The sequence below is a fragment of the Felis catus genome, chromosome A2, assembly GCF_018350175.1.
Source record: "Felis catus isolate Fca126 chromosome A2, F.catus_Fca126_mat1.0, whole genome shotgun sequence".
NCBI lineage: Eukaryota > Metazoa > Chordata > Mammalia > Carnivora > Felidae > Felis > Felis catus.
Window position 1 is genome coordinate 15,418,828 of NC_058369.1, and position 26,519 is coordinate 15,445,346.

Here is a 26,519-nt window from a genome sequence, read left to right on the forward strand (position 1 = left end):
TTCCTCTCGTAAGGCAGCCCCATGAGAACGCTTTTCAGGGCCCATTGGTCATTCTCCAAGGCTATCGCTAGAAACACTTATGTCCTCTCCTTTTAAGAAATAATTTAGGGGCGCCTGGGTGGCTCAGTCGGTTAAACGGCCGACTTCCGCTCAGGTCATGATCTTGCGGTCTGTGAGTTCGAGCGCCGCGTCGGGGCTCTGTGCTGACAGCTCAGAGCCCGGAGCCTGTTTCAGATTCTGGGTCTCCCTCTCTCTGACCTTCCCCCGTTCATGCTCTGTCTCCCTGTCTCAAAAAAAAAAAAAAAAAAAAAAAAAAAAACGTTAAAAAGGAAATAATTTAAACATTCTTCACACTAAGCTGCCTTCAGTAGTTATTTCTTTCTTTTCCTTGTACTCATCTCTATTTTTTGTTAATTTTGATACGGGATTACCTCTTCAGGTGGTATATGAGGTTCATCGTGGGTTCCCATTTTCGATTTTTGGACACTCAGACCACTTATAATTATACAATATCGCTTTAAAAGTTGAACAGCTATGTTTGTGTCCACATGCAAAATCATTTCCTTACAACACATATCTAGACATAATGCTTGCTCCGAAGGGACATAAAATACCCCTTGAGAGAACGCAAGCGGGAGGGGGGCAGGGGATCGGAAGCGGGCCCTGTGCTGACAGCCGCGAGCCCGACGTGGGGCTCGAACCCATAAACCGTGAGATGGTGACCTGAGCCGGAGCCGGATGCTCCACCGACTGAGCCACCCGGGCGCCCCAAACTACTAAGGCTTTTGAGACGCATTTTCAGATCAGCTTCCAAAAATTCTCTGGAGCGCTGGCAAAGCTGCTCGGACGAGAGCATCCGTCACGATTCCCGGTGTTTTGCAAGGACTTTGCAGCGCCTCTGTGGTAAACTCATCCCGCATGCTGGAACAGCCCCGCCTGGGCCCACTCCGTCCCCCGGAAATCCTGAGTGACACCCTCGCTGAGCCTTGGCTGCCGCGAGGGTGAGCATCGGGGCCGCACGCCTTCCGTGGCCAGTGTGGGTGGTTAAGTCTTAGAGGGGCTCGGGCCCCCGGGCCTCGGCCTCAGCGTCAGAGGCCTAGTGTGGCCTGCGGGGACGGACTCAAGAGAGAGTGTGCGGCACAGGTCGGCCACCCTCTACACGGGCTTCCTCCGATGAGGTTTCCCCGGGTTAGCAAAAAATTCACTTCCGAGTAGTTCCAGTTTGAAAACGAGACACATCTGTCAACATTTTGATTTTTTTTTTTTTTAACCCGTAAACGTTTTTCATGACTGCATTAATTGTCCACAGGCATGACTTTGGTAACTGTTCCAGTCACGCGTCTAACACTCCTTCCATCGTCCACTGTGGACAATTCTGTGCGTAAATCTTTGTTCCCGCTTCAGAGGATGTCCTTGAAGCGGGAAGGTTAGGAATGTTTTTAAGACTCTTGATGTATGTCGCCAGATTATTTTCCTGAAAAGTTATCCCCGTTTCCACTCCACGCCTGTTTTTCAAGCATATGTTCTGTTTCACTGATTTAATTATTGGATTTTTCCATACGGTTTTAACATCTGGTGGGCTAGCCTCCCTTCATTCCTTTTTCATAATTTTTTTTAGCTCCTCTCACCTGTTTTTTCTTCTCAGTAGAACTCTGGTATAATTTTTTTTTAATGTTTACTCATTAAACATTTTTAATTCATTAAACTATTTGAGTTTATTCATTAAACTCTTAATGTTTATTCATTAAAGTCTTTATTTGAGAAAGAGAGAGACAGAGCACTAGTGGGGTAGGGACAGAGAGAGGGAGACACAGAACCCGAGGCGGGCTCCAGGCTCTGACCTGTCAGCACGGAGCCCGACACAGGGCTCAAACCCACAAACCATGAGATCATGACCTGAGCTGAAGTTGGACGCTTAACTGACTGAGCCACCCAGGTGCCCCTGATTTTATTATTAAAATGCTTGGATCTTGATTGAAATTTGGCTAAACCTAGAATTAATTTGGGAAGGTCTCCCATTTTTACCCCTTCCAGACTTCCATCTGGTCTGTCCCTCCCCTCCCCCGTTTTCTTTAACTTTTATTTTTAAGTAATGTCTCCACCCAACATGGGGCTCAAGCTCACAACCCTGAGATCAAGAGTCACATGCTCTACCGACTGAGCCAGCCAGGCACCCCTGCCCTTGTCTGGCCCTTTATTCTAGATTTCCTTTGTGCTGAGTCAAGTTTTGTAGTTTTTTTCATGTAACTCCTATGCATTTTTTTTTTAATGTTCATTTTTGAGAGAGCAGGAGAGGGGCAGAGAGAGGGTGGGGGGCGGGGTGGGGGGGAGGACAGAGGATCTGAAGTGAGCTATGCGCTGACAGCAGAGAGCCTGATGTAGGGGATGTGGGGCTTGAACTCACCAACCATGAGATCATCACCTGAGCTGAAGTCAGACGTTTAACCAACTGAGCCACCCAGGTGCCCAGTCCCATGCATTTCTTAAGATTATTCTCAAGTGGGTTTTTTGTTGTCGTCGTTCTCGTATTTTGTCTACGCTCTCGTGACTGGAATATTTTTTCTTTTACAATTTTTGACTGGTAATGGCTGGCATGTAATTTTTTAACATTTATTTGCGTACTTATTCTCTGACCCAGATTCCCTTCCAATTTCTCATACGTTGTGTAAGGGCTAAAATCCTCTTAGATTTTTTAGGATGCTGTGATCAGCAAATAAGGATAAGCATTGTCTTCCTTTCTAACGGTTAGAAAGGTCTCCGTGTGTGTGTACGTACTGCTTAGAAAACCCTCCAGGTCGTTCAAGAATGCTGGTGCCAGACAGCCCTGTCTCACTTCCAGAAGGAAAGGGAACTAATGCGGGGCGCCTGGGTGGCTCAATCAGCTAAACATCCGACTTCGACTCAGGTCATGATCTCACGGTCTGTGAGTTTGAGCCCCGCATCGGGTTCTGTGCCGACAGCTCAGAGCCTGGAGCCTGCTTGTGATGCTGTGCCTCCCTCTCCCTCTCTGCCCCTAACCCACTCGCATTCTGTCTCTGTCTCTCAAAAATAAATAAACATTAAAAAAAAAAATTTTTTTTTTTTTTAAGCAAGGAAACTCACGCTTCCCTGTTGGGCTTGATGTTGGCTGTGGGTTGAGGCTAGATATTCCCTATAATGTTAAGGAAACAGCTTTCCATCCTTGTTTTCCAGAACTGATATTAGGAGTGGGAGCTGTATTTTACTTAACATCCATTCTTCCAGCGTTAAGGTGTTTGTATCATTTGCTTTTAACTTCCCCCCTCTGCCCCGTTGATATGACTTAGGTCCAGTTAATCGATTGCCTAATATTAAACTCTCCTGGGATGGATTTCTCTTGACCGTGGTGTTGCGGACTTGTAATGTACCGTTAAATGCTATCTGCTAGAGTTTCATTTAGAAATTGGCCGTTATTCTCCTGAGGAAGACCAGCCTTTCTCAGTAGGCGTGGTCAGGTTTAGAAATGAGGGTTTCACCGACTTCACCCGATGAATTGTGTTGGTTTCCTTCTGTGTTTTGCCTTGTCTTAGACTATAAAGGATGAGTCGTTTGCCCGTTCTTTGCGGAATAGACAGAGTGCCCCAAAGGGAGTTTGGTACAGGCCCTGCTACGCTGTTGCCGTATTATGCAGCCTTTTCTTATCTCCTGGGGAAGGAAACCTGGCTCTTTCATTTAGCATTGGCGGCCACATTACGTTTTTTAAATGGCGTGCTGTTCACTCTTTCCTAGTCTTCCTTTGCTCTAAAGCAAACCAGTCTAACTTGCAATAAACTCCCTCTTATCCTGGAATATACATGTCTCTTTTATCTTCTTTGTCCCGCATTCTCTGTTTTCCTCCCTCATTTCATTTCTCCCACAAAAGAGTAAAGTCAGTGGGATTTGCTGAAACCCCCTCCTTGGCTGCCCCTTCAGTTGCATTGCAGGGTGGTGGGGGAGGGGGCAGGCCGGATCTACTCTCCCCAGGGCCCCCTCCCTACCCGGCAGGTCTTAGGATATGAGTTTGCACTGTGGGCGTGGCCCTGCCAGTCTGTCCTTCAGCTATGCGACAGGATCCTCAGCAGACCTATGCTAAAGTATTAGGATAGAAAGGCCTGTTCTAGACCTTGCTCCATGATTCTCCCTACACAGCACACATGGCTTTTGTGAGCTGTGTTGCTTTTGTGAGCTGTGTTACAAGTACGTATAGCTTGAATCTTAGTTTTGCTACAGTGTTTCATTCGGTCGGTTTATAGAGCATGTATTATGCGCCAAGCTCTGTTCTGGGCCATCTGTGGGAGAGCTGGCGAGGGCCTTCTAGTTAAGGTCTTCCCTCAAGCTTTACAAATTCATGGCAACTAATTGTGTTTTTGTTTTTGTTTTTAATGTCTGTTAATTTATTTCGAGGGAGAGAGCGTGTGTGTGCACACAAGAGCAGGAGAAAGAGAGAGAGAGAGACTCCCAACTGGGCCCCGTGCTGTCAGCACAGAGCTCCGCGCGGGGCTCAAACCCACGAACCGTGAGATCATGACCGGAGCCGAAATCAAGAGTCAGACTCAACCGACTAAGCCACCCAGGTGCCCCCTAATTTTGTTTTTTTTTTTTAATTCAAAGAAGTAATGGGAAGCCTTTGTCTCCGGGCTCTCCCCCTGTGTGTGTGTGGCCCCCTCTGAATGAGCAGCAGGGGCCATAACGTAGTCAAGTGAGGAGTCCCCACACCTGGTGTGGCAGTCTGGTCATTGACTCACAGGCAAGGGTCAGGTGCCCTCAGGAGAGAATGGAGATGTGACCCCTCCCCGGCCCTCCCAGAACTTAAGAGGGCCAGCGTCTCCAGGTGTGGGAAGTCCTTTGCAGACAGAAGCCCTGTGTCGCGAGGAGCTTCATTATTTTTTTTTTTTAATTTTTTTCAACGTTTTTATTTATTTTTGGGACAGAGAGAGACAGAGCATGAACGGGGGAGGGGCAGAGAGAGAGGGAGATACAGAATCGGAAGCAGGCTCCGAGCCATCAGCCCAGAGCCTGACGCGGGGCTCGAACTCACAGACCACGAGATCGTGACCTGGCTGAAGTCGGACGCTTAACCGACTGCGCCACCCAGGCGCCCCAGCGAGGAGCTTCATTATTGTCATCTCACACCGCCGGTCATTCTTGAGCCAAGGCTTTGCACGGTTTTCACACACACACGTGCCTGTTCTAGAAAACTCAGCTTTCACGTTGGCTTCAGGTTTCATTCCCGCATCTTTGGAAGGTAACTCAGAATGGCTATAAAAGGGAACGCGGCGAGGGGCGGGATGGTCAGAAATGGCCATTTCCCAGAGTTCCCGAGAGAAGCAGATTTTCACAGGACAGGTTCTCTCCCAGAGAGCAGCAGAATTGAGGCCGGCGCCCTAGGGGACGTCCGGAGCCCTGTGGGCTAAATGGCCGCCATCGCTGTGGATAAAAAGGAAACATTTCAGAGGAGCTTGAATAGTCCCCTACCAGTCCCTTCGAGAGCCAGTGAAGACCTTCAGTAGGAAACAGAACCAATGTCTTGGCAGTGGGCGAAAGCTGTAACAGGATGAGGAAATCTTTTTTCCTTCCTGAAGTTTTGGATCTAAGAAGCTCAAGACACCACGTCTGAATTTACACAGTTCTCTTTTGTGCACCATAATAGGGTATGGTCCTAATCCAGAGAAGGGGTGGTGGCTGCTCGCTTAGGGCAATTTTGTGTATTTGGAGTCACTGATACTGTTTCCAGACGAAGGACACAAGGTTTCCTTTGGTGGTGGACAGTAAAAAGGCAGAAAGTCACCCACCAGGGAGCTTCTTGGTGGTACTGCGGTTGGAGATCTAATTTCATCATCCTGAAAAATGACTTTTCTAACCGCCAACAGCGTGGATGGATCCCAAGGGGATTATGCTGGGTGAAAAAAGTCAGTCTCAAAAGGTTATATATACTCTGAGTCCATTTATACATAACGTTCTCAAAATAACTAATTTATAGAGAGAGAAAACACAGTAGTGGTTGCCAGGGGGTTTAGGGACTGGGCAGAGGGGGTGGTGGCCATGAAAAGGGGAACACAAGGGGGCACCTGGGTGGCTCAGTCGGTTGAGGTCAGGTCGCGATCTCACGGTTCATGAGTTCAAGCCCCACATGGGCTCTTTGCTGACAGTGCAGAGCCCGCTTGGGATTCTCTCTCTCTCTCTCTCTCTCTCTCTCTCTCTCTCTCTTTCTTGGCCCCTCCTCCACTCATGCTCTCTCTCAAAATAAATCAATAAGCTTCAAAAAAAAAAAAAGAATTTAATCTGACACTAGAACTCCATGCATGTAGTCCGTGAAATGTGTATCTGTTTCTATGCAGATGTTGGCATTCTGTATCGACACTTACGGGCGGGCGTACCCGTTCTGTTGTTTACCAGCCACATTGTGTCCCGCCCTACGAAGGCTCTGTAAGTCATCTGGGTGGTTTTTCTTTTGCTATTTTTTTGTGCTGCTTTGGGGTCAGCCCCCTGTCCAAACTACGAGTTATTTAAAATGTGGCGGTAAGCTCTCTCTCTCTGTTCTTCTGGCCACTTTTGTGGTTGCACAGGGAGGTTTCTGTCTGGACTCCTGCCTCAGGCTTTACCTTGTGGGGGCTTCAGGTCTTTCATCAGCACCTTAATTGTGAGGTCACAGCAAGGTGACCCTGTGCCCCCCGCTTAGGCGTTCCGAAGTGACTCGCAACCCTCAAAGCCCCAGGCTGCCGCCACGGATCCATTTTTCCTCGTAAAAGTGGCTGTAAAATAGTGTAGTGTAGCATTTTGCCACACGTGTGTGTTATGTTCCTCAATTTCAACAAAATTACAAACGTACAAATCGTGTGTGTGTGTGTGTCCATTGTAAAGGAGAGTAAGTTCTCACTGATGGTCTGAGGGCATTTTACGTACGAATACGCATGTGCGTGTCAGCGTCGTTATTTCAAAAGAAAGTCATCAGGACCCCTTCTGTGGGCAAAAGCCAAAATCTAGCGGCATCACATCCTGTCCATTTCCTTGGAATCGCCAGGGCTGGATGAGGCTCGGGGGGGGGGGGGGGATCAGAGGCCATGGAGTCCCCAAGCCCACCCTTACGTGTGTGTGAGAGCGCGGGGCCGGGGTGGCAGCCGGCCTGGTGACGGCCAGCAAGAGAGGCCGCCGGCCACAGACACCCTGACCGCCCCAGCACTCGCTCCCGGCTGCCACGGCGGCGTGGCCACCTTGCCAGTGCTCCGCGCACGAGAGGAGGCTCAGTTCAGCTGTTTCGGCACCTTGCCTAGAAGGTCAGTGACAACAGCTCTCCTAGAGGAGGGGTCGGAAGGGGGTGGGCCATAGGCAACAGCCGCCCCCGCATGGTAGCCTTGTGTTCCACGGCCTTGACACTTCCCAAAGTGTTCAGACTTTGTCCAGGTGCTAAACCCAGAGGCCAGCTCTCGACCCGGACTGTGTCATGTAAAGAAACCATTGTTTTTGCTATGCAAATGTTGGGTATTTTTACCTCCCTAAAGAGTAGAGAGGCAAAAACAGGGCCTAGAACCAGCCGGGAGTTTCTGTTCCTCCCCGCTGAGCAGGATGGCCCCACCCCTGTCTATAGGGAAACCCTGGCAGGGACCCAGGCTGCTATAAATAAGCATCCTGATCGCTCCAGGAAGGCCGGGCTTCCTCATTTTTTTTTTTTATTGTGGAATTTGTAACAGCTTCTGCCCAGAACATTTGTGTCCGAGGCCCTTTCATCTCCCAGGCATCCTGTACAATTACCATGCGGAGGGTCTGGAATCCGTCCCGCTGCAGCTGGGTCACAGGACAAGGCAGACTGGGCCAGCCTGCTAAAATAAAGACGTGATTATCTCCCTCCTGTGACCTCTGTCTTGTATTTAGATAGGAGTCATAATAGCACCCCTTCTGAGGAACAAGCAGGAAGCTCCTTTCGGCTTCGGCCAAAACGCACATCTGTCAGGAATGGAGTAGGTCCATTGGCAAGTGCTGGAACCCCGGGGCACAGGGGCCAGCCGGGCCCCAGGAATACATCTTTGATGCCGCTCGATTCTCAGACTCTGGCAGGCGTTCACTTCCCTCAGACCGACTGGCCGCACGGGGTTACAGCGAGAGTGCCAGAGAGTAAAACATACAATAAGCAACACATAAGTGCGCGATACCAGCACAAGAATCACGACAGAGGTGCCCGGAGTAGAATGGGTTAGCGCCGCTCCAGAGTGCGCCGTGGACCCGGGGCCGGTCTGGGAACCGGCTGTGACAACCCACGAGGAGATAAGCAGCCTGAGCTTACAAGGTGGATCACCTCTGCCTCTACGCACACGTCGGGGGGTAGGCCGACCAGTTTCTTTGAGGAGCACGACCCTCTCGAGGAAGCCGCACGTTGGTCCACGCTCTGGCCGAGCTCTACCGAATCGCGGACGGCCACTTTGAGGAGCTACTTGTAAGAGCGATGGAGAATCCAGAAACCATCCCGACTACAGGGTATTGGAAAAGAAAAATCACAAACCGATAGGGAAGGGGAGGTTGACTCTGCCAACCAGGTTTGGAAACTTGACCGTGTAATGTTCTTTCACGTCACCCACAAAAGGCACAGCTGATTCAACGGGGAACACAGAGAAACCCTACAAAGAAACCAGAAGAGGGGCACCTGGGGGGTTCAGCCAGTTAAGCGTCTGACTCCTGGTTTTGGCTCGGGTCACGGTCTCACAATTTCGCGAGTTCGAGCCCCGCGTCCGGCTCTGTGCTGGCAGTGCTGTGACTGCTTGGGATCCTCTCTCTCTCTGCCCCTCCCCCACTTGTGCTGTCTGTGTCTCTCTCAAATAAGTAATAAATTTTAAAAGGTAAAAAAATAAAAAGACAGGGGCGCCTGGGTGGCGCAGTTGGTTAAGCGTCCGACTTCAGCCAGGTCACGATCTCGCGGTCCGTGAGTTCGAGCCCCGCGTCGGGCTCTGGGCTGATGGCTCAGAGCCTGGAGCCTGTTTCCGATTCTGTGTCTCCCTCTCTCTCTGCCCCTCCCCCGTTCATGCTCTGTCTCTCTCGGTCCCAAAAATAAATAAACGTTGAAAAAAAAAATTAAAAAAAAAAAATAAAAAGACAAAAAAAATTAGAAAAAAACAGAAGAAAAATCTTGAACTGATCTCACAGTGTGGGAAACCTTGATTTCAAAATACCCTTTCAAATTACTGAAGTATTCAATGTTTTTGGTAGAGAATCTGTTAACACATTAAAAGAAAGAGGGCCCCTGGGGATCTCAGTCGGTTAAGCATCCGACTTCCGCTCAGGTCATGATCCCGTGGTTCCTGAGTTCGAGCCCCGCATCAGGCTCTGTGCTGACATTTCGGAGCCTGGAGCCTGCTTCGGTTTCTGTGTCTCCCTCTCTCTCTCTCTCTGCCCCTCCCCCACTCACGCTCTGTCTCTGTCTCTCAAAAAATAAACAAATGTTAAGGAAAAATTTTTCAAGAAAGAAAGATCACCTGTGCTCCCACCTCCCAGATACAGTCACTGCTGGTATTGTGTTCCATTCCCTGTGACCTTTTGTCCGTTCATATAAACATTTACTAAAACTGGAGTCGTGTTATGTGTGCTATTGTATACCATCCTTTCCCATGAAATTAATCACTTTTATTTATTCTTTAAATGTTTATTTACTTTTGAGAGCGAGAGAGAAGGAGCACACACATGTGCAGGGAGGGGCAGAGACAGAGGGAGGGCAGGAGATCTTAAGGGGGCTCTGAGCTGTCAGCACAGAGCCCGACGCAGGCCTCAAACTCACAAGCCGTGAGACCATGACCTGAGCTGAAGTCGGACGCTTAACGGACTGAGCCACCTAGGCTCTCTAATTAATTATGATTTTATTTTTTTTATTTAAAAAAAAAAATTTTTTTTAACGTTTATTTATTTTTGAGAGAGAGAAAGACAGAGCATGAACAGGGGAGGATCAGAGAAAGAGGGAGACACGGAATCCGAAACAGGCCCCAGGCTCCGAGCTGTCAGCACAGAGCCCGACGCGGGGCTCGAACTCACGGACCACGAGATCGTGACCTGAGCCGAAGTCGGCCGCTTAACCGACTGAGCCACCCAGGCGCCCCTCTAATTAATTATGATTTTAAAGGAGTGAAGCAAAAGGAATACAGAACTCCATATACAGCATGATCCTGACAGTAGTGGGTTGTTTTGGTGGGGTTGGTTTATATATATCCTAGCCATTAAATACATTACTGTCTTCCCAAACAAGAAGCTTAAAAAATGCTGTCCAGATGAACATGATTTTCTTCTTTATAGTCTGACCTTTTCTGCCAGGAGCGGGCATTACTTGTGCCATCGGGGAAAATAAAACGTCGTCGGTCCCAACACAGCGTCCCTGGCGCACTGGTGTTGGTGGGATTCATTCCCTCTGCGTCGGAGCTGGCTTCAGACCATTCGCTGAGGCATGGGCTCCTCCCTCAAACGCATCTTCTGGGCTCAAGGCTAATGACGAGGAGGAGGTGTGCAAGGGCCACCCCCCGGAAAAGCCAATCACAGCGTGAGGAATGCCGCCACGTTCACGGCCATCCCCCGTCCAGGGCCCGCCTCCAGGAGGACGAGGAGGCTGTCAGGGTGCGGCCGCACTGGTAGTGCCCAGGGATCTGCTGTCTGACGCGTGTCTTTCCTGCACGTTTGGGGGCCTCTCTTGTGCTCATGAGATCGGCAGCGACTTTGCAGGCCAAGCCTTTCCTGCTCAGAAGCCCCCGGCTGAAGTCCCCGGGCAGCCCTGCAGGTGTGGAGCCCGCCTGTGCCTGCTTTGGGGCCGCAGCACGACGCGCTCTGGGACGCAGACTTGTGGGCTTTGATTCCTCACCGCCTCCTCGGGTTCCACCCACCCGAGCCAAGGCCAGCTCTTTCCAGTTCAGCCCTTGGCAGGAGCCCCTCTCGAGAAGAGGTCGAGTGTGAAGGCTGAGATCCCTCTGAGAAGGTCGAGAAGGAACGCCGTGCTGTTCTCAGCATGTGGGCTCCAGTGATGATGAGTAAAAGGACCCGGCGGGAGGTCCTCGCGGACCACAAGTAATCACAGGCGGAAAAGGAAGCGAGCACAGCTCATTATTTTGGGATCCGCTCTCAGGAGCACAAAGGCATCCCTTCATCAACAGAACCGCAGAGACCAGATCAGTGGCCTTGTTGTTCCCAAAATGCACACTTTAGAACCACGTGTCCACCCATCTTTACAGCTCTGGGCGCTGTTGAAAATAGTTGGGGGGGCTACCCATAAACCCAGGCCAGAGTAAGTGGGGGGGCACCTGGCAGGCTGTGAAAAAGCCATAGTGCGGCCTCAGGCAGCTCCACGCCGGGCTGTGCCGGGGCGAAAGCGACTCCCCCTGCCCCCCCCATGAGCCCTGCGTGTTCAGTGACCCTCTGTGCCTTGGCATTGCAGGCCTGCAACAGGTCCCCGGGAAGCTGTGTGCCCACTATGCCTGGGACACCGGCGTGCTGCTTCAGGCGTGGCCGACCGTGGACCCGCAGTTCCTTCAGCAGCCCGACGTCGTGGAGATGGCCGTCCTGGTGAGTCTGTCCCGCAGCCCCAGAGTCTGGGAGTCTCCCGGCCCCGCGCGAGACCCACAGCCACTGCCTGGGCCTTTCCAGCCTACCCCGCCCTCAGCCTGACCGTCCCACCCGTCTTTGCTTTGCACACTTCAGTTTTGAGGTCACCGCATACCAAAAGCTTGTGAGCATAAGATACTCAGGGCCCTCCAGGGATTAGAAAGTGGAAAATAGAACCCTGTCCTGCGTTACAGGTTCTGATCGTCTTGTTCTCCAGCCGTGTTCCAGTCTCCCCTTCCGTCTGTTTCGTTCAGCTGCTCTTGGTTCATTTAGGGAGGAGGGTGAGAGTGAGGAGGTGGGCAGAACAGGAGCACCTCACTGAAAAATCTCTTTCAGAAAGGCTACATCAAATTTCTTTTGCGGGGGGGACACCTCGGTGACTCAGTCAGTGGAGCTTCCAACTCTGGATCTCAGGGTCGCGGGTTTGAGCCCCGCATTGGGCTCCGTGCTGGGCATAGAGCCTACTTAAAAAAAAAAAAAAAAAAAAAAAGAATTTTTTTTTGGTAAATTGCATCATTGTAGGTACATAAAAGACATTTTTTATTTCAACCTTTTATAGAGCAGGTAACTCTAATAGTTTATCTTTTATATGATTGTTACATATGTAAGCTGATGTGGCTGAACTGGGGGACCTCTTAGCACACACGTCTCTGAACCACGTATGGGGCCAGGTCATTCACATCCAAAATCAAAGTAAACTCTTCTCACTCAGTGAAGTAGGTGTTTCCATTCTCAGTGCTTGCAGTGGAGAAATCAGAGAAGTTGGTCGCCTTGTCCGGGTTTATTGATTCATCAGTAGTTCTCAAGTTACCATCAGGCACAGTGCTAGGCTCTGGGGATACAAATCAAACAGGACACACAGGGTCCCTAATACCTACAGAGCTGTAAGCCGAGTGGGAGAGACAGGAAAGAGAGAGAAAAAGGAAAGAAAAATATTACTGCAAATTGTGAAAAAGGCCATGAAGACATCACCCAGGGGCTGAGGGAGAGCACAGCCTCCCAGGGCCCCGGTCTGCCAGGCAGGTGCAAACCCTGCCCTTCTGTGTCTGTGCAAACCCTGGGCCCAGCAGGGGGGTGGACGTGTGGAGAAACGGCTTCATGCGGGAGGCTCAGCCCCTCAGAAGCCACTCTGTCTCCACGCCACCTCCCCTGATGCTTGGTTCCACGCTGACCCCGCTTTGCCTCCCCCACGGAGAGGAGGACATGGGCATGGCCTGGAGGGCTTCTTCCAAAACTCTCAAAGTCAAAAACAGCTCTGTGGCACAGAGAAGCCGTTTCTTCTTTACTTTAAGTAATGTCTGTAAGAAAGATCTCAGGGCGCCTGGGTGGCTCAGTCAGTTAAGCGTCCAACTTCGGCTCAGGTCATGATCTCGCGGTCGCGTCGGGCTCTGTGCTGACAGATCAGGGCCTGGAGCCTGCTTCGGATTCTGTGTCTCCCCCTCTCTCTGCCCCTCCCCCACTTATGCTCTCTCTTTCTCTCTCGAAAATAAATAAACATTAAAAAAAATTTTTTTTAAATAAGAAAGATCTCGTGGGCCCCTGAGAACACGTCCTCCGCACATGGAGAAATGCCAGCTTGAGGAACTGGAGGTTTAGCCTATGCAGTATCATTCCACTTTGATCGCTGCAGAAAAGAAATTTCATTTTGGTAATTGGCGAAATGGTTTCAGATTGTCGTTGAAATGAAAACTCAGAGTTTAAAATGTTTACAAACAGGACTCCCTGCGGGTCTACCCAACTTGAGCACCTCGGGCTCGGGGCACCGGGCCGTGTGACAGACCTCCTGTGGAGGCCTGCATTCTGTGTCCATGTGATCTTTTTTTTTTTTTTTAATTTTTTTTTTCAACGTTTATTTATTTTTGGGACAGAGAGAGACAGAGCATGAACGGGGGAGGGGCAGAGAGAGAGGGAGACACAGAATTGGAAACAGGCTCCAGGCTCTGAGCCATCAGCCCAGAGCCTGACGCGGGGCTCGAACTCACGGACCGCAAGATCGTGACCTGGCTGAAGTCGGACGCTTAACCGACTGCGCCACCCAGGCGCCCCTGTGTCCGTGTGATCTTGACTGGCGCCCCGGCCAGAAATGGGAGCTGAGCACCATGCAGTGTAATTCAGCGTGATTCGGTCCGGCTCGAGTTCTCGGTGCCCACGGCATGCAGGGCCGTGCCCAACACTAGGGATACTGAGCCCAGGGGCACCGCCTTCTCTCCATGCAGCGTGGCGCCCACGAGGGACGGTCTAGGGGGCACACAAATGCCACACACAGACACACACACACACACACACACACACACACACAGGGAGTTTCTGGAGACTCAAGGTTAACACGTGGAGCTTGGGAGCGAGACTCTCCTGCCCGTAAGTCTCCGTCTTACAAGATACTTCCATAAGCCTCAGTTTCCTCAACGGCGAAGTGGGGGCCACACAGTGGCTGCTCTGTCTAGTTGTTGAAAGAATTAGATCGGATGACGCCAGGAGACGCTTAGCTTGCTTCTGGACACACTAGTGACAAAACCCACTAACAAGCAGTGAGCACCGACTACGGGCCAGGCACTGCCCGAAGAACTTTCGAGATCCTGACTCATTTACCCCCACACAGCTGCCCTGGAGCGGGCCCCGTTTTACCCATGTCACATACATGACTAAATGACAGGCTCCTGCCGGTCCTGCTTGCTAGGTGCTCGTGTCGGGATCACCGCTTCGCACAGTCAGGGCATTGACGGAAGGGGACGTGGGACCTTGGCCGTAAAGAGGAGCAGCATTACCCTAGTGCAGAAGACGATGCCTGCTCGGCAGAAGCAAAGGGGGGAGCGCCCTCGGGGACATTGGGACGGTGAGCCACAGAGGGGGGCTAGAGCACAGGCACAAGCAGGGCATCAGGGCTGGGGGCTGGCAGGGGGCTGACGGGGGGGAGAGAAGATCCATGGGGTCATCCCGACTCCACTTGTGGGGCGGGGCCTCAGGCAGGTGGCTTCCCCTCTTGTGCCTCGGCTTTCCCATCCATACAATGGGCACGCAGTGGTCCTGCATGTACCTTACGAGGCTGCAGGAGGATAAGCAGGTTTGCTCGGGTGGATTGCGTAGCCCAGCACCTGGCACAGAGCGAGAGCTCGGTCGGTGGGGGCTTTCCTTGTTTTTCGCTGTGGCGGGGCTGCCTCCGTGTCGGTGAGCAGCCGCGGGTGGGGCGAGGGCAGTGCTCATGGTTTCCAGCTTTTCAGTTGGAAAAGTCCAAGAGAACAATGCCGAGGCCCCGGCCCAAGGCTGTGGGTAATGGGGGTGGGGGGGGGCAGTGGCAAAGATGGAAGGGCAGAAGCTTGTGAAGCCACCAGAGACCAAAAGATTCTTCTAAAGTCAAAGAGAGCTTCTTCCCCTTTGGGCCCCTGAAGGCCAAGTCCGGGGGCATCTGTTGTCCATTTAACTGGTGCCTCATGCCAGGAGGTGGAGCATGATAGAGACCCACCCACCGCGAAGGGACTGCCCTTGCTAGGGCGACTCAGGGGAGTCCCAGGGCTCCAGAAGCCATGAGAGGGTGCCTGGGGCCGTGTGGGAAGGCCTGCTGGGTTCAGGGGAACGATTCAGCTCCCCGGACAGGCCTCACCAGAGGGGCCAGCCCCCAGGTCCCCAGGGAAGCCCTGGGTCTGGAAGTAGGGTCGTTGTGCCGAGCACATCCCACACCGGCCCCTTCCATCGTGGCCGGGAGTAAGGAGGTGTAAGGCTTAGTGAGCTGGTCCCTTCGGACAGGTGATCTTCCTCAACAGTCCGGAAGATTCCATCCTTAAAGAAGAGAAAACTGAAGGTCCCACGGCTTGTGAGTCCAGGCCTGAGAATCAAGCCTGAGTCTGTCTGCGCAAAAGCACTCACTCTCTCGCTTGCCCCGGGCCCCTCTTCCCTGGGTAAGATCCGGAAGCAGAAGCTGGAGCTGTGTGACTCATTACCAAGTTCTGAGAAGGCCGTGTCCGGGGCCCCCAGGACTTCACGGGGGGCACGGCTTTGGTGTGACAGGGTGGGAGGTCTCAGTCAAAGCAAGCACAGGGTGGTGGAAGAAGGTAGCTCCCGATGGCTTAGAAACAAGAAGGCGGGTGGTGGGGGGCACAGTCCTTTGAGCAGCAGCCCTAGCTCTGCCGTTTTAGGACACCAAAACCCTGCGTCCAGGAGACTCACGCTTTTTCATTTTACTTTTATTTTTTAAGTTTATTTGTTTTGAGAGAAAGAGAGCGAGCGGGGGAGGGGCAGAGAGAGAGAGAATTCCAAGCAGGTGCCACACTGTCGGCACGGAGCCCGACGTAGAGCTCCAGCTCTTCGAAACACGAGATCACGACCGGAGCTGAAATCCAGAGGCGGACGCTTAACCCGGCTGAGCCACCCCCAACCCCGAGACTCACACTTTTTAGTTGTTCTTTTTTAATGTTTATTTATTTTTGAGATGCTGAGAGACAGAGCATGAGTGGGGGAGGGGCAGAGAGAGAGAGGGAGACACGGAATCCGAAGCAGGTTCCAGGCTCTGAGCTGTCAGCACAGAGCCCAATGGGGGGCTCGATCCCACGGACCGCGAGATCATGACCTGAGCCGAAGTCGGACGCTCAACCGACTGAGCCACCCAGGCGCCCCTAGACTCACACTTTTTTAAAAGAGCCACGTTTTTTTAATTAATTATTTGTTCGTTTATTTATTTATTTTTAAGTTTATTTCTTTTGAGAGAGACAGAGACACTGCGAGTGGCGGGGGGAAGGGCGGCGAGAGAATCCCAAGCAGGCTCCGTGCTGCGTGCAGGGCCCAATGCTGGCCTCGAACTCACAAACCTCGAGGTTATGACCTGAGCCGAAACCAAGAGTTGGACGCTCAACCGACTGAGCCACTGGATGGAACCAATCCCAGGCACCCCCCCAAAAAAGAACCATATTTTAGAACATTTCAGGACGTACTATTTTACCATATTTGGCTCCCGCGCAGTGATACAGGGTGATGCAACCAAGAAAAATGCCACCAAGTTCTACATAAATCTGAAAAAAATGAGGCAGGTGATTAGGGACACCTGATAGGCTTTGGTCGAAACTTCAGAGACTATTCCTGGTAACTTTTCATAATACAGTGACTGCATTTTCCTGGTAAAAAAAAAAACCAGGAGCATCAGTGAAAGAAGTGTTGAGTGTTCTTACGGGACCAGTGGGCTTGGGGATTTGAAGCATGGCTGTTGAGAAGCCACCAGGGCCGTGAGAGCACTTTCCCCCGTGCCCACATCAGTTCATACTTGCTGTGAAGTTTGTCCGTATTGAAAAATCCTCAGTGAATACCCACCGACGTCTGCAACTGTACTGGCCCCTTCTCGGCAAGGAGAGTTAAAGTGATGTGGGCCCAGGTTCCCGGTCGCCGTGCCCGGGCGCCCCCTTTGCACAGGAGCCAGGCCCGTGACAGGGAGGTTGCCTGCCTTCCGCACGAGCCGGCCCACCCGCGGCCTGGGTAGAATCCTGGGTGACACAGCCCTTCCCCTCCCCCGGGGAGCAGCTGAGGGTGTGTGACCTAACTTCCTGCGCAGCTGGGACGGGGCCACGCTCGGGAAGCACAGGTGCACTGGCCGCAGGTGCCGGGGGCCCCCCAGCCTCTCCCTGCCCGTCTGGGTGTGTTGGGAGGCTGGGCACGGATGCCACCCCTCCGCGGGGAAGGTGCCTGCCACTCTCAGGACTTTTCCTCATCGCTTGTCTCGGCTTCTCTCCTCAGATCAACAACAAAGCCTGCGGCACAATCCCCGTGCCCCAGCGAGTCTCGCGGGACCAGGACAAAGTCCACGAACTCGTCCTCCAAAGCGAGCTGGGTGTCAGGCTCTTGCAGGGGCGAAGCATCAAGAAAGCGTTCCTCTCCCCCAGAACGGCCCTCATCAACTTCCTGGTGCAGGACTGACGGCAGGGAGGAGGAAGGGGGAGGGGTAGGGGGGCGCTGGCCCAGGGTGGGGAAACGACGGATGTCTTGAACGCTCACCCTCGTCCTCTGACGGACGGGTATGGGTGGTGAGCCTCTGTGGCGGGGCCTGGTGCAGGGGTGGGGACGGGTGTGGGCAGAGCAGAAGGACTCTCGAAGGCGGAGGGGTGGGGCAGCCCCTGCAGGTGGAGGAAGCCATCTGACCCCGCACGAAGCCACCAGAGGTACGGCCGGGTGTTTGCAGGAAGGCGAGAAGAGAAGTGAGAATGCACGTGTGCCTCTCGAGCAGCCTGGGAGCTTCTGACCCCCAGAAACTGCACGGCCTTCGACACACCCCGGGAACGGGAGGGCGAACTGAGGACCCACGCACGGCATTTGGGTCGTGTCCAAATGCCCAGATTGTGGCATGGACGCTGCGGTCTTCAGAAGCCGCTAGGAACCAGAAGGCAAGCGGGGCGGGTCCCTCTACAGGTGTCCCCGCCTCCTGGGGTGAAGCACCACTTCCTACCCTCTCTCGGGGTGTGACATTTGCTGTGCAGTGAGGCAGGACCACGCCGGGTGGGACCTCAGATGGAAGCAATCGCAGGGCCGACCGCAGCCCCGCGCGGTGTCTGCTCATGTGGGCCCCAGATGCCGCCACCGCCGTCGATGTGGCCCCTGGAGCCCATCGTGAGAAGCGCGAGCTCGCCGCGGAGGAGTGGCCCAGAGCCACCGGGTGTTGCCTTCTTGTTCAGGCCGCCACCGTCTGGCAGCCGGGGAGGCGGCTGGGGACGGACCCCTATCGTTGGTGTCATTCGGATAACCGGGTCCTATGTGATGTCAGCAATTGGGTGCTCTGAGCAGAAGCGGCCAAAGCCACTGATTAACATTTAATGGGGAAGTGGAGGAGAATCTCGCCATTTTGTGATGCTGAAAATCTGTATTTGTTTTCTGATGCCATTTTTCTGAGGTAACCTCAGATGAGGTAGCCTGCAGTTGAACAGCTAACAGATGACTTTTTTTTTAACGTAATAAAATGTTTGTCATGTGCGACTTTGGGACATATGTGTGATCTTGGAATAGCCACCACATTCCAGTTCTAGGAGTTAATCAGGAACAGACTGAGGTATTCTATCATCGTCGGAAGCCTTGGCCGTATGCCTGACTCCACATGGAAAGTTCTAAAGTGAGGTACGTGTAGGACTTACAGACATGGGAGACAACACTGATTCAGAGATACGAGTAACAGCCGTTTAGTTACTGATTCTTGAATGTGGCTCAACTGAATACCGTTTCTGGTCCCCGTTAAATCAGAAATTCTGATTTAAGTGGTCTAAGGTGCACTTGGGCATCAGGGAATCTTAGAAGCTGCACGGGTGATTCTTTTTTATTTTATTTTTTTAGTGTTTATTTATTTTTGAGACAGAGAGAGAGAGCAGGGGAGGGACAGAAAGAGAGGGAGACACAGAATCAGGCTCCAGGCTCTGAGATATCAGCAGAGAGCCCGATGCGGGGCTCGAACTCATGAACCACGAGATCATGACCTGAACCGAAGTCGGAGGCTTAACAGACTGAGCCACCCAGGTGCTTCTGCACGGGTGATTCTAATGGACAGCAAAGCCTGGGAACCGCTGGATTAAGTCGGTGGATTTGAACCGTAATATTTAACTAGTTCCTCCTCTCCCTATCTTCAGCTTCGCTGGGATGAGTTTGGTGTAGGACCAAAACATCTGGAGGAGGACAGCTGGGAAAGAAGGGGAAGCAGGGGCCAGAACTCTCCAGCAGGTACTTGAGATGTTCCCGGAGCTGACTTGGGTAGACACAGCCCCATTCCACAGACTAGCACCTGTGGGTTAAATATAAGCGAGTGGATGAAGATATTTATTTGATCCAGGGAGGGAGGGAGGAGTGAGTGGTTTTGGTTGGTTGTCCTCTTTGGCCCCAAAGTGAGCTGAGTGGCCTTGAACGACAAGATACGGGTAGTGGGGGAAGGTCCTTTATCTGCACATAATCTGGCCAGAGCAATGGGCCATTAAAGCCTCAGGGCTGCTGCACTAACCACTGTGGCTTTGGAGAACTTTTTCTCCAAGAGGATAAATCTTTTGAAAACAAGAGCTCCGTTGGTACTCCTTGAGATGGTTGGTATAGAGGAAGAAAGGAACGAAAGGCCAATCCCTGGGGGTAGGGAGGAGGGGTGGGGAAGCCTCTCAGGGCTCTCTTAACTGCCTCGATGCAGGGACAGGTAGTGGCTGACTGTCCGAGAGCACGGTGTGGGGTCCACGGGGCTGGAGGCAGAAGTTGTTGCCAAGCCAGTGGGAGATCCAGGCTCACGGGGCGATGGCAGGGTTTTATCTGTCAGGGGGCGGAGTGAAGAGAGTTTGCCCACAAGGAAAGCGGTGCCGGGAAGCCCCACGGCAGGTGCCACTACGGTAGGCGCCTAGGTTTGCCAAGGAAAACGAAATTGATCTCGGAGACCCTAAAGCAACAGATGAGCCGAGAAACGACTTAGACATGCTTCGTCCCAACCTAAGTACACCCCCCCACCCGGAGCTGGTTAAGGAAAATTGGGTGCAGCCGGAGACAAAGCATGGTTTATAAAAGGACGTAAGGCCAAGGATGTTTCTAAAAAACATGTACGATGAAATTTTTCTCACGAATAAATCAGTATACTTCCGCGGTGTGATCCTGACCGTGATGTTTTTAAATTCCCACCCTTACGGGGCGCCTGGGTGGCACAGTCGGTTAAGCGTCCGACTTCAGCCAGGTCACGATCTCGCGGTCTGTGAGTTCAAGCCCCGCGTCAGGCTCTGGGCTGATGGCTCAGAGCCTGGAGCCTGTTTCCGATTCTGTGTCTCCCTCTCTCTCTGCCCCTCCCCCGTTCATGCTCTGTCTCTCTCTGTCCCCAAAATAAACGTTGAAAAAAAAAAATTAAAAAAAAAAAAAATTCCCACCCTTACAAAGACCGAAGGAAATTTGCCCACAAATCACTGGCTGAAGAGTCCTACACGTAATTTTTTTCCTTGTTTCCTTTTTTTTTTTTTTTTTTTTTGCATTTTCTAACTTGTATTGGCTGTGGGGTTTTTCATTAATGGGGGGGGGGGATATCAAAATGGACAATTTTTGAAGATCCGGATGAGCTAAAGGCCTACCCCCCACCCCTTGATTTTTCTTTCTTTTCTTTCCTCCTCTCACAGTATCTAGTTGCCACTGGGGAGCACCCCAGTTAGGAAGACATTGGCCCTTTGTCGTGTGATGTGGAATCCAAAGCAAAAAGCAGCCCCCGTAAGGTTGCTGTTTGTAGTCAGTCACTCCGCGTGGGCAGGTGTGGGAAGCTCCTTCTCGTCTCGCAGACTGAGGACAAAAGAACAGAAGGTAACCTTCCCTTCACGGAACTCTCCTGTTCTCGGCGGATGAACTGCTGTGGCAGCCGAGGGCGTGGGCTCCGGAGCCAGCCAGACCAAGGTTCTGGGACTGTGTGTCCCAGCGACCAGGTCACCTGCCACCTCAGTGATCTAGGCAAGCCATGGGAATGTCTCTGAGCCTTTGTTTCTTCAACTATAAAACAGGGGTAAAAATAATGCCTTGGGGTATGAGGACAAAGGGAGATTGTGTAAAGCACGCGGCACATAATAAGCTCTCAATAAATGAGAGCGGCTTGTTATGAGTAATCTTGCCCGACTAAGAATAGGCTCATGGTCTAGAATGGGATTATCTTTGGTCAGAAAAAAAGGGAACATTTAGAAAAAATAGGCAAGCCAGGCCTGTTGAGGAAAAAGGTTGAAGCAGTAAACTTGGAGGAATTTTAATCCTGTTGGCAGAATCAGCCTTTTATATGGTATTTTCACCTCGTGTCCGGAAACCTTAGTGTTACCTGCTTCCCTGATCCCATGCATGCTGGTTAGTTTCTTGGAGCTCCACCTGGGTGACAGTGATACCTCTTTGGGGCTGGACACCCCCTTTTCCTTAAGAGGTAGCTCAGGCCACAGTCTGATGAGGGTCCGGGAAGCTCCCAACCTTCTTCGGGCCCCACTGTGGCCATCCGCTTCTGTCCCAAGGCACACAGTGACATGGCAAGGAACGGAGCAAGGGACAAAAAGCCAAGAGCTGGAGACCGTACACGGGAGCCTCGCTTCAGCCCTTAGATCAAGTCTGATTTGGGCGGCGCGGCAGGTTACGAGCGGCCTCTGCAACTTTTCCTCGATAGTAGTTATTGGAAGGGGAGCCTGTGACTTGCTAGGGGCGACCTCTTGACTCACTGGAGCAGCCGTCTTTCTTACTGAGTCAGCTTCCTTGGTTTGGGGTTTACTGATCGGTGGCCTGAGGCTGCCGGGAGCAATGGCCCAGTGGTGTCAGATGGAGGAGGTCTGGGGCCACGTGGAGAAGTCCACCAGAGACCGTGGCAGGCCTTCCGTGGCCTAGGGGGCCTCTTGGCAGGCCAGCACTCAGACGAGATGGCCTCCAGACCAAAAGCTGGGCATCAGAAGTTTTCATTTACAGGCGGTTTGGCTCCTGAACTGAGTCGCAGAGGAGTTATGAGGCCACCAGGGCCCACAGACAGGCCACAGCGCGCAGCTGGCCTCCAACACTCCTGCTGGGCCAGCGTTGGCCACCACGGACCAAGGCCGAGTTAGGGCATGGCTCCCGCACCGGCTGTCCCCCTCAGCCTATCTCCTCCTGGGAGCGAAGGCAAGGGGCAGCCACGGCTACAGGGCTGTGCCCCAAACACCACTCCGGGGGCTTTGCGGGTGCTCTGGAATTCGGAATTCCCACCTGGGAGCCACGGTGTGGACATAATAACCCACATCCTATAAATAAGAAGCCTAGAAAGGCACAGTGAACTACCTAAGTCGTACCCACTAGGGACTGTTAGAGCCGGAGTCAGCCCCACATCTGCCTTTCTGTTCCCAGCTCACGCTCTCTCCACAGACCAACCTGCCTGCCTGGGAGGCAGGAAGGGGGATGTCTTGGGAGGAGGTACAGCTCGTTCCTGCTCTGTCTATCCGGAGAATTCTGAACCGGAGCTCTTGCTCCCGCAGACTTGTCCTTCCTTGCACAAGGGGCTGGGCTTTTGTGCCTGAATCTGTCCGTCACTGGCTGCGGGTCACTTCTGGGGGCTGTGTGTTGGTGGGAGGGGGATGCTAAATAACTTCCTGGGCACGTGGGGGGGGGGGGGGCTCCCGTCAGCTCAGGGAAATCTCTGGAGAAGGGCACAGCTGAGCAGCCCGCCAGCCTGGAAGAGGACTCACCAGGGTGGAGCACCCAAGGGGACCACCACGAGGAGAGGGGGCAACCGTCCAGGCCTGAGAAGCAGCGAGTCTGTGGGTGAGGACAGGCTCTAGACAGCAGCCGGCCTCACACAAGAGGAGTGGAATGCGGGCTGGAGTCTGAACAAGCCCAGCGGCCTCTGACCCGCCTGGTGCCAGCGTGCCAAGCGGCTCGGGGCAGTGCTGCCGGCCTCAAGGCCGAGGAGAAGACCAACCGGAAGGCGTTATCGTCCCCCTTCCGCTGATGACAAAACTGTGGCTCCAACAGGCCGGGACTTGTTTGAGGCCGTGACCGTGAGCAGTGAAGACTCCGATCTGTGCCCATTCCGCTCAGAGCGCCCGCCCCTCCCTCGTAGGACTAGCCTGACGCTTCTGGCAGCCAGTCCAGCGCAGGACGTAAATCGTCCCCATGGACGAGCCCCACCGCGCCCTAGAAGGTCAAGGGACGGCGCAGGGTAGACAAAATGGGAAGGGTTTGCTCTCCCCTTTCTCCCTGCGAGACAAAGGAGCGGGAAGAAGGAGCAGAAAACATCTGTTTCGTGGGCTGGGTCCCTGCCCGACCCTCCGAGGGTGGGCGGCCAAAGGCTCTCATCCAAGCCAGTGAGTCTGGAGATTGGAATCTGGGATGACCGGCAGTGAGCAAGCGGGGAGCCCCCCGAGGGTGGGTGGGTGGGCAGTGCTGGTGCCGGCGGGAAGGGGAAAGGCCAGTCCTGGGGGGCAGAGGCCCCAGATCCAAGGGTGGGGCCAAAGTCGTCCGGGAGGATCGACCCGGTCTCCTCCGTCTCTGGACCGGCCCGCAGGAGGGAGGGGCGCAGGGATGGTGAGGCCCTGGGCGGGAGGTGGTGGCCGGGCCTGCTGAAGTCACCCAGCTGGCCTGCGACCCAACACTGATGACTCACCTCCCCCAGCCTCAAGCCCTGAGCTTGAATTTCAGTTCTTGTTCGGCCTCCGGAAGAGCATCGCCTATGCCAGACGCCCCGTGCGTGGGACCCACGGCCTGTGATCCCTCGATTTCAGCACCAATAATGTTTACCTTGTACTGGGAACTAATCACGTGCCAGGCGCTGTTCTAAGTGCTTCACCACAGAAGGGGCCTTGCTCGGTCTACGCAGAGCACATGGCAGAGCTGTGGTTCTGACCCTTTTCCACCAAATCGCTTCCCAACGGCCCACGCACTTCCTGGATTTTCCATGACGGTCCGGGTTTCTGTTTTCTCTCCAGTTGTCCCCCAAGCACCCTAGAACCTACCAAACCCGCACGTCCTGATCTGTGGCTGGGAAGGTCAGTTCGCTGCGGGTGCACACCTGGGTGAGGTCTGGGCTCTCTCTGAGCCTGGGACTGACCAGTCCCAGAGGGCCATCACTTCTGGGAGACAGACAGAGCCAGCTTGGCTCAACGCCACATACTGCTGGGAAAATCTCACGGACGGAGATGAGGAGACTTGGCCTGGGCAGCCCTCATGGCAGCCGAGGACAGTGCCTTCCCCTGGTCATCCTTTCCACGCACGACAGAAGAACCTCATCTGGGAGTACTGAGCTTGGCCGGCCTGGCCCCACGCAGAGGAGAACTCACCCACCTCACCCCTGCAGCTGCACTCTCACGAGCTGCCTGCAAAACCCAGAGAGAACGGCGTCCTGGGGAGGGATTCCCCTTCCTCGGACTGGAAGCCGAGGGGAAGTCTGGAGAGGGTATAATGGACACTGTGCGGACATCTTCGTGAATATGGTATATCTCTCAGTTCCCCTCTTGGAGAATGTACTAGACCACTTAGCTACCAGTTACTTCATTATTATCTGCAACACCTTCATGGTGTGCAAGTACCTTGACCGGCCGTTAGTATCTCAATTGTCTTGCCATTCATCTTTAGCAATGAAACATTTTAGTTGTCAGCTAACTGATAATGTAACTGTGACACCTAACCCCTAAACCCCCGTGGTCTCCCAGCAAACCGCCTTATTCCTCATTCCCATAAATCTAATCCTCCGGAGAAGGAGCAGGGGAGGAAGTTCTGTTCCATTCTGTTCCGTTCCGTTCCATTCCGGCTTGACAGAGGGACCCAGGTCGATGCGGGCTCCGTCCTGTTCAACTCCTGGCTTTCAAGTTTGCTCTGGACGTTGACATCCAGCCTGCAGATGAGGAGAGAGAGGTTTGGCGTTTCACAGGAAGGGTTTTTGTTGTGGTTTACGTTTATTTATTTATTTTGAGAGAGAGAGAGAGAGAGAGACAGAGTGTGGGGGGGGGGGGCAGAGGGAGAGGCATAGAGAGAATCCCAAGCAGGCTCTGCACTGTCAGCACAGAGACCGACTCGGGGCTCGAAGTCACGAACCGGGAGATCAGGACCCAAATCAAGAGTCAGGTGAGCCAAAGTCAGGTGCTTAACCGACTGAGCCACCCAGGCGCACCCCTCCCAAGGAGATTTTTACGTGCCAGGTCTGGAAGGGGCATACATCTCTTCTGGCCTCTCTCTCCTGGCCAGAATGCGGTCACCTGGCCTCAGGGGATCTTGGAAGCATGGTCCCAGCTGCAGCCCCTTCCTGGCCATAACTCTGCACGAGGGAAGGGGAACCTGTGTGTGGAGGCAGCCAGCTGCCTCCGCCACCGTCTTCACGTCCAAACTCTCGGTCAAGTGTGCATCTTCGAGATCTTCCCCGTCTGCTACCCCGTGCAGTCACAAGCATCTCCTGAGTGACCACTGTTTACCTTCTAAATCCGTGAGAGCTGCTAGCCGTGGCTCCAAAACTGCTTGTAGTCACAGACCCGCTCCTCCCCTGCCCAGCCGATGCCCGCTCTGCCCTCTGTCGGGGCCTCGCCCCACGGAAATGCATGAAATTGCAACCTGCCTGTGCCATCTCGTAAGTGACTGTAAAGGTTGGTTGATTGGTCCCCAAGTCTCCCCTGTGAGTGTTTGGAGGATGCGGGACATTTTTAATTTTTGTTTTTTTAATGTTTATTTATATTTGAGAGAGAGAGAGAGAGAGAGAGAGAGAGAGAGAGAGAGAGAGAGAACAAGTGGGGGAGGGGCAGAGAGAGAGGGAGACACAGAATCCGAAGCAGGCTCCAGGCTCCGAGCTGTCAGTGCAGAGAACCACGCAGGGCTCGAACTCACGAACTATGAGATAGTGACCTGAGCCGAAGTCAGCTGCTTAACCCACTGAGCCACGCAGGTGCCCCGAAGGATGTGGGACATTTTGAAAGGCAGAGAAAAGCAGGCGTTCCAGATGCCCTGCAGGAAACCCGGGAAATTCTTCAGATTCCTGCTTCTGAAGGGTCACATTTGTTCATTCAGAGTGGAAATGTGGCACATCCCTGAATGTGTCGCTGTGTTGTGGTCCTGGAGATTTGCACTTCACCCCCCCCGCCTCGCCCCACCTACACACACACACACACACACACACACACACACCGCATACATATAGCACACACACGAAACACATAAGGCCATCTATCTTTGCCTGACAGAGGGCAGACTTCACAGCCACGTGACGAGGGGGCTGTGGGGAGGGCAGTTCAGTCTTGACAGTGGATCAGAGTCACAGCTTTCGGTCAAGGAGGTGCCTGAGGCGGCTGCCACAGTGGACCATTACGCATGAAGGACCCCCATCCGCACCAGTGTTCAGGTGGGACCCCGTCACCCGAGACATCGAATGGCACAGGCTTCCCTCCTCCGACAGCACCCACCTAGGGTGGGAGGCGTCCGTGTTGGTAATAAGAGGACGGTAACCGTAATCAGGACACCATTCCTAGTGGCCGCTGCAGATTGACCCATTGCCTTCGTTCCAGGCGCGGAGCTCGACAAACGGGCTG

The 26,519-nt window shown here is 53.2% G+C and overlaps 2 protein-coding genes across 10 annotated transcripts in view; both read left to right on the forward strand.

Moving 5' to 3' along the window:
* LARS2 (leucyl-tRNA synthetase 2, mitochondrial) overlaps positions 1-18,504 on the forward strand; it is a 195,581-nt gene extending 177,077 nt beyond the window's left edge. For 3 of the 9 annotated variants that reach the window (XM_045049135.1, XM_045049134.1, XM_045049146.1), the window contains 4 exons: positions 803-1,001; positions 11,393-11,520; positions 14,237-14,392; positions 17,275-18,504. In XM_045049135.1, the coding sequence (XP_044905070.1) occupies positions 803-1,001; positions 11,393-11,520; positions 14,237-14,392; positions 17,275-17,483 (692 nt within the window). In that variant the 3' untranslated portion in view covers positions 17,484-18,504. Of the gene's footprint in view, positions 1-802; positions 1,002-11,392; positions 11,521-14,236; positions 14,393-17,274 lie in introns of those variants that run through there. The other 6 variants (XM_045049140.1, XM_045049144.1, XM_045049137.1 and 3 more) reach the window with 5 other exon arrangements.
* Positions 18,505-20,678: 2,174 nt separating this feature from the next.
* The window catches only part of LIMD1 (LIM domain containing 1), a 91,349-nt gene continuing 85,508 nt past the window's right edge, over positions 20,679-26,519 (forward strand). The window contains exon 1 of the mRNA XM_045049183.1: positions 20,679-20,823. The gene's annotated coding sequence lies outside the window, so the exon portion shown is untranslated. The remainder of the gene's footprint in view (positions 20,824-26,519) is intronic.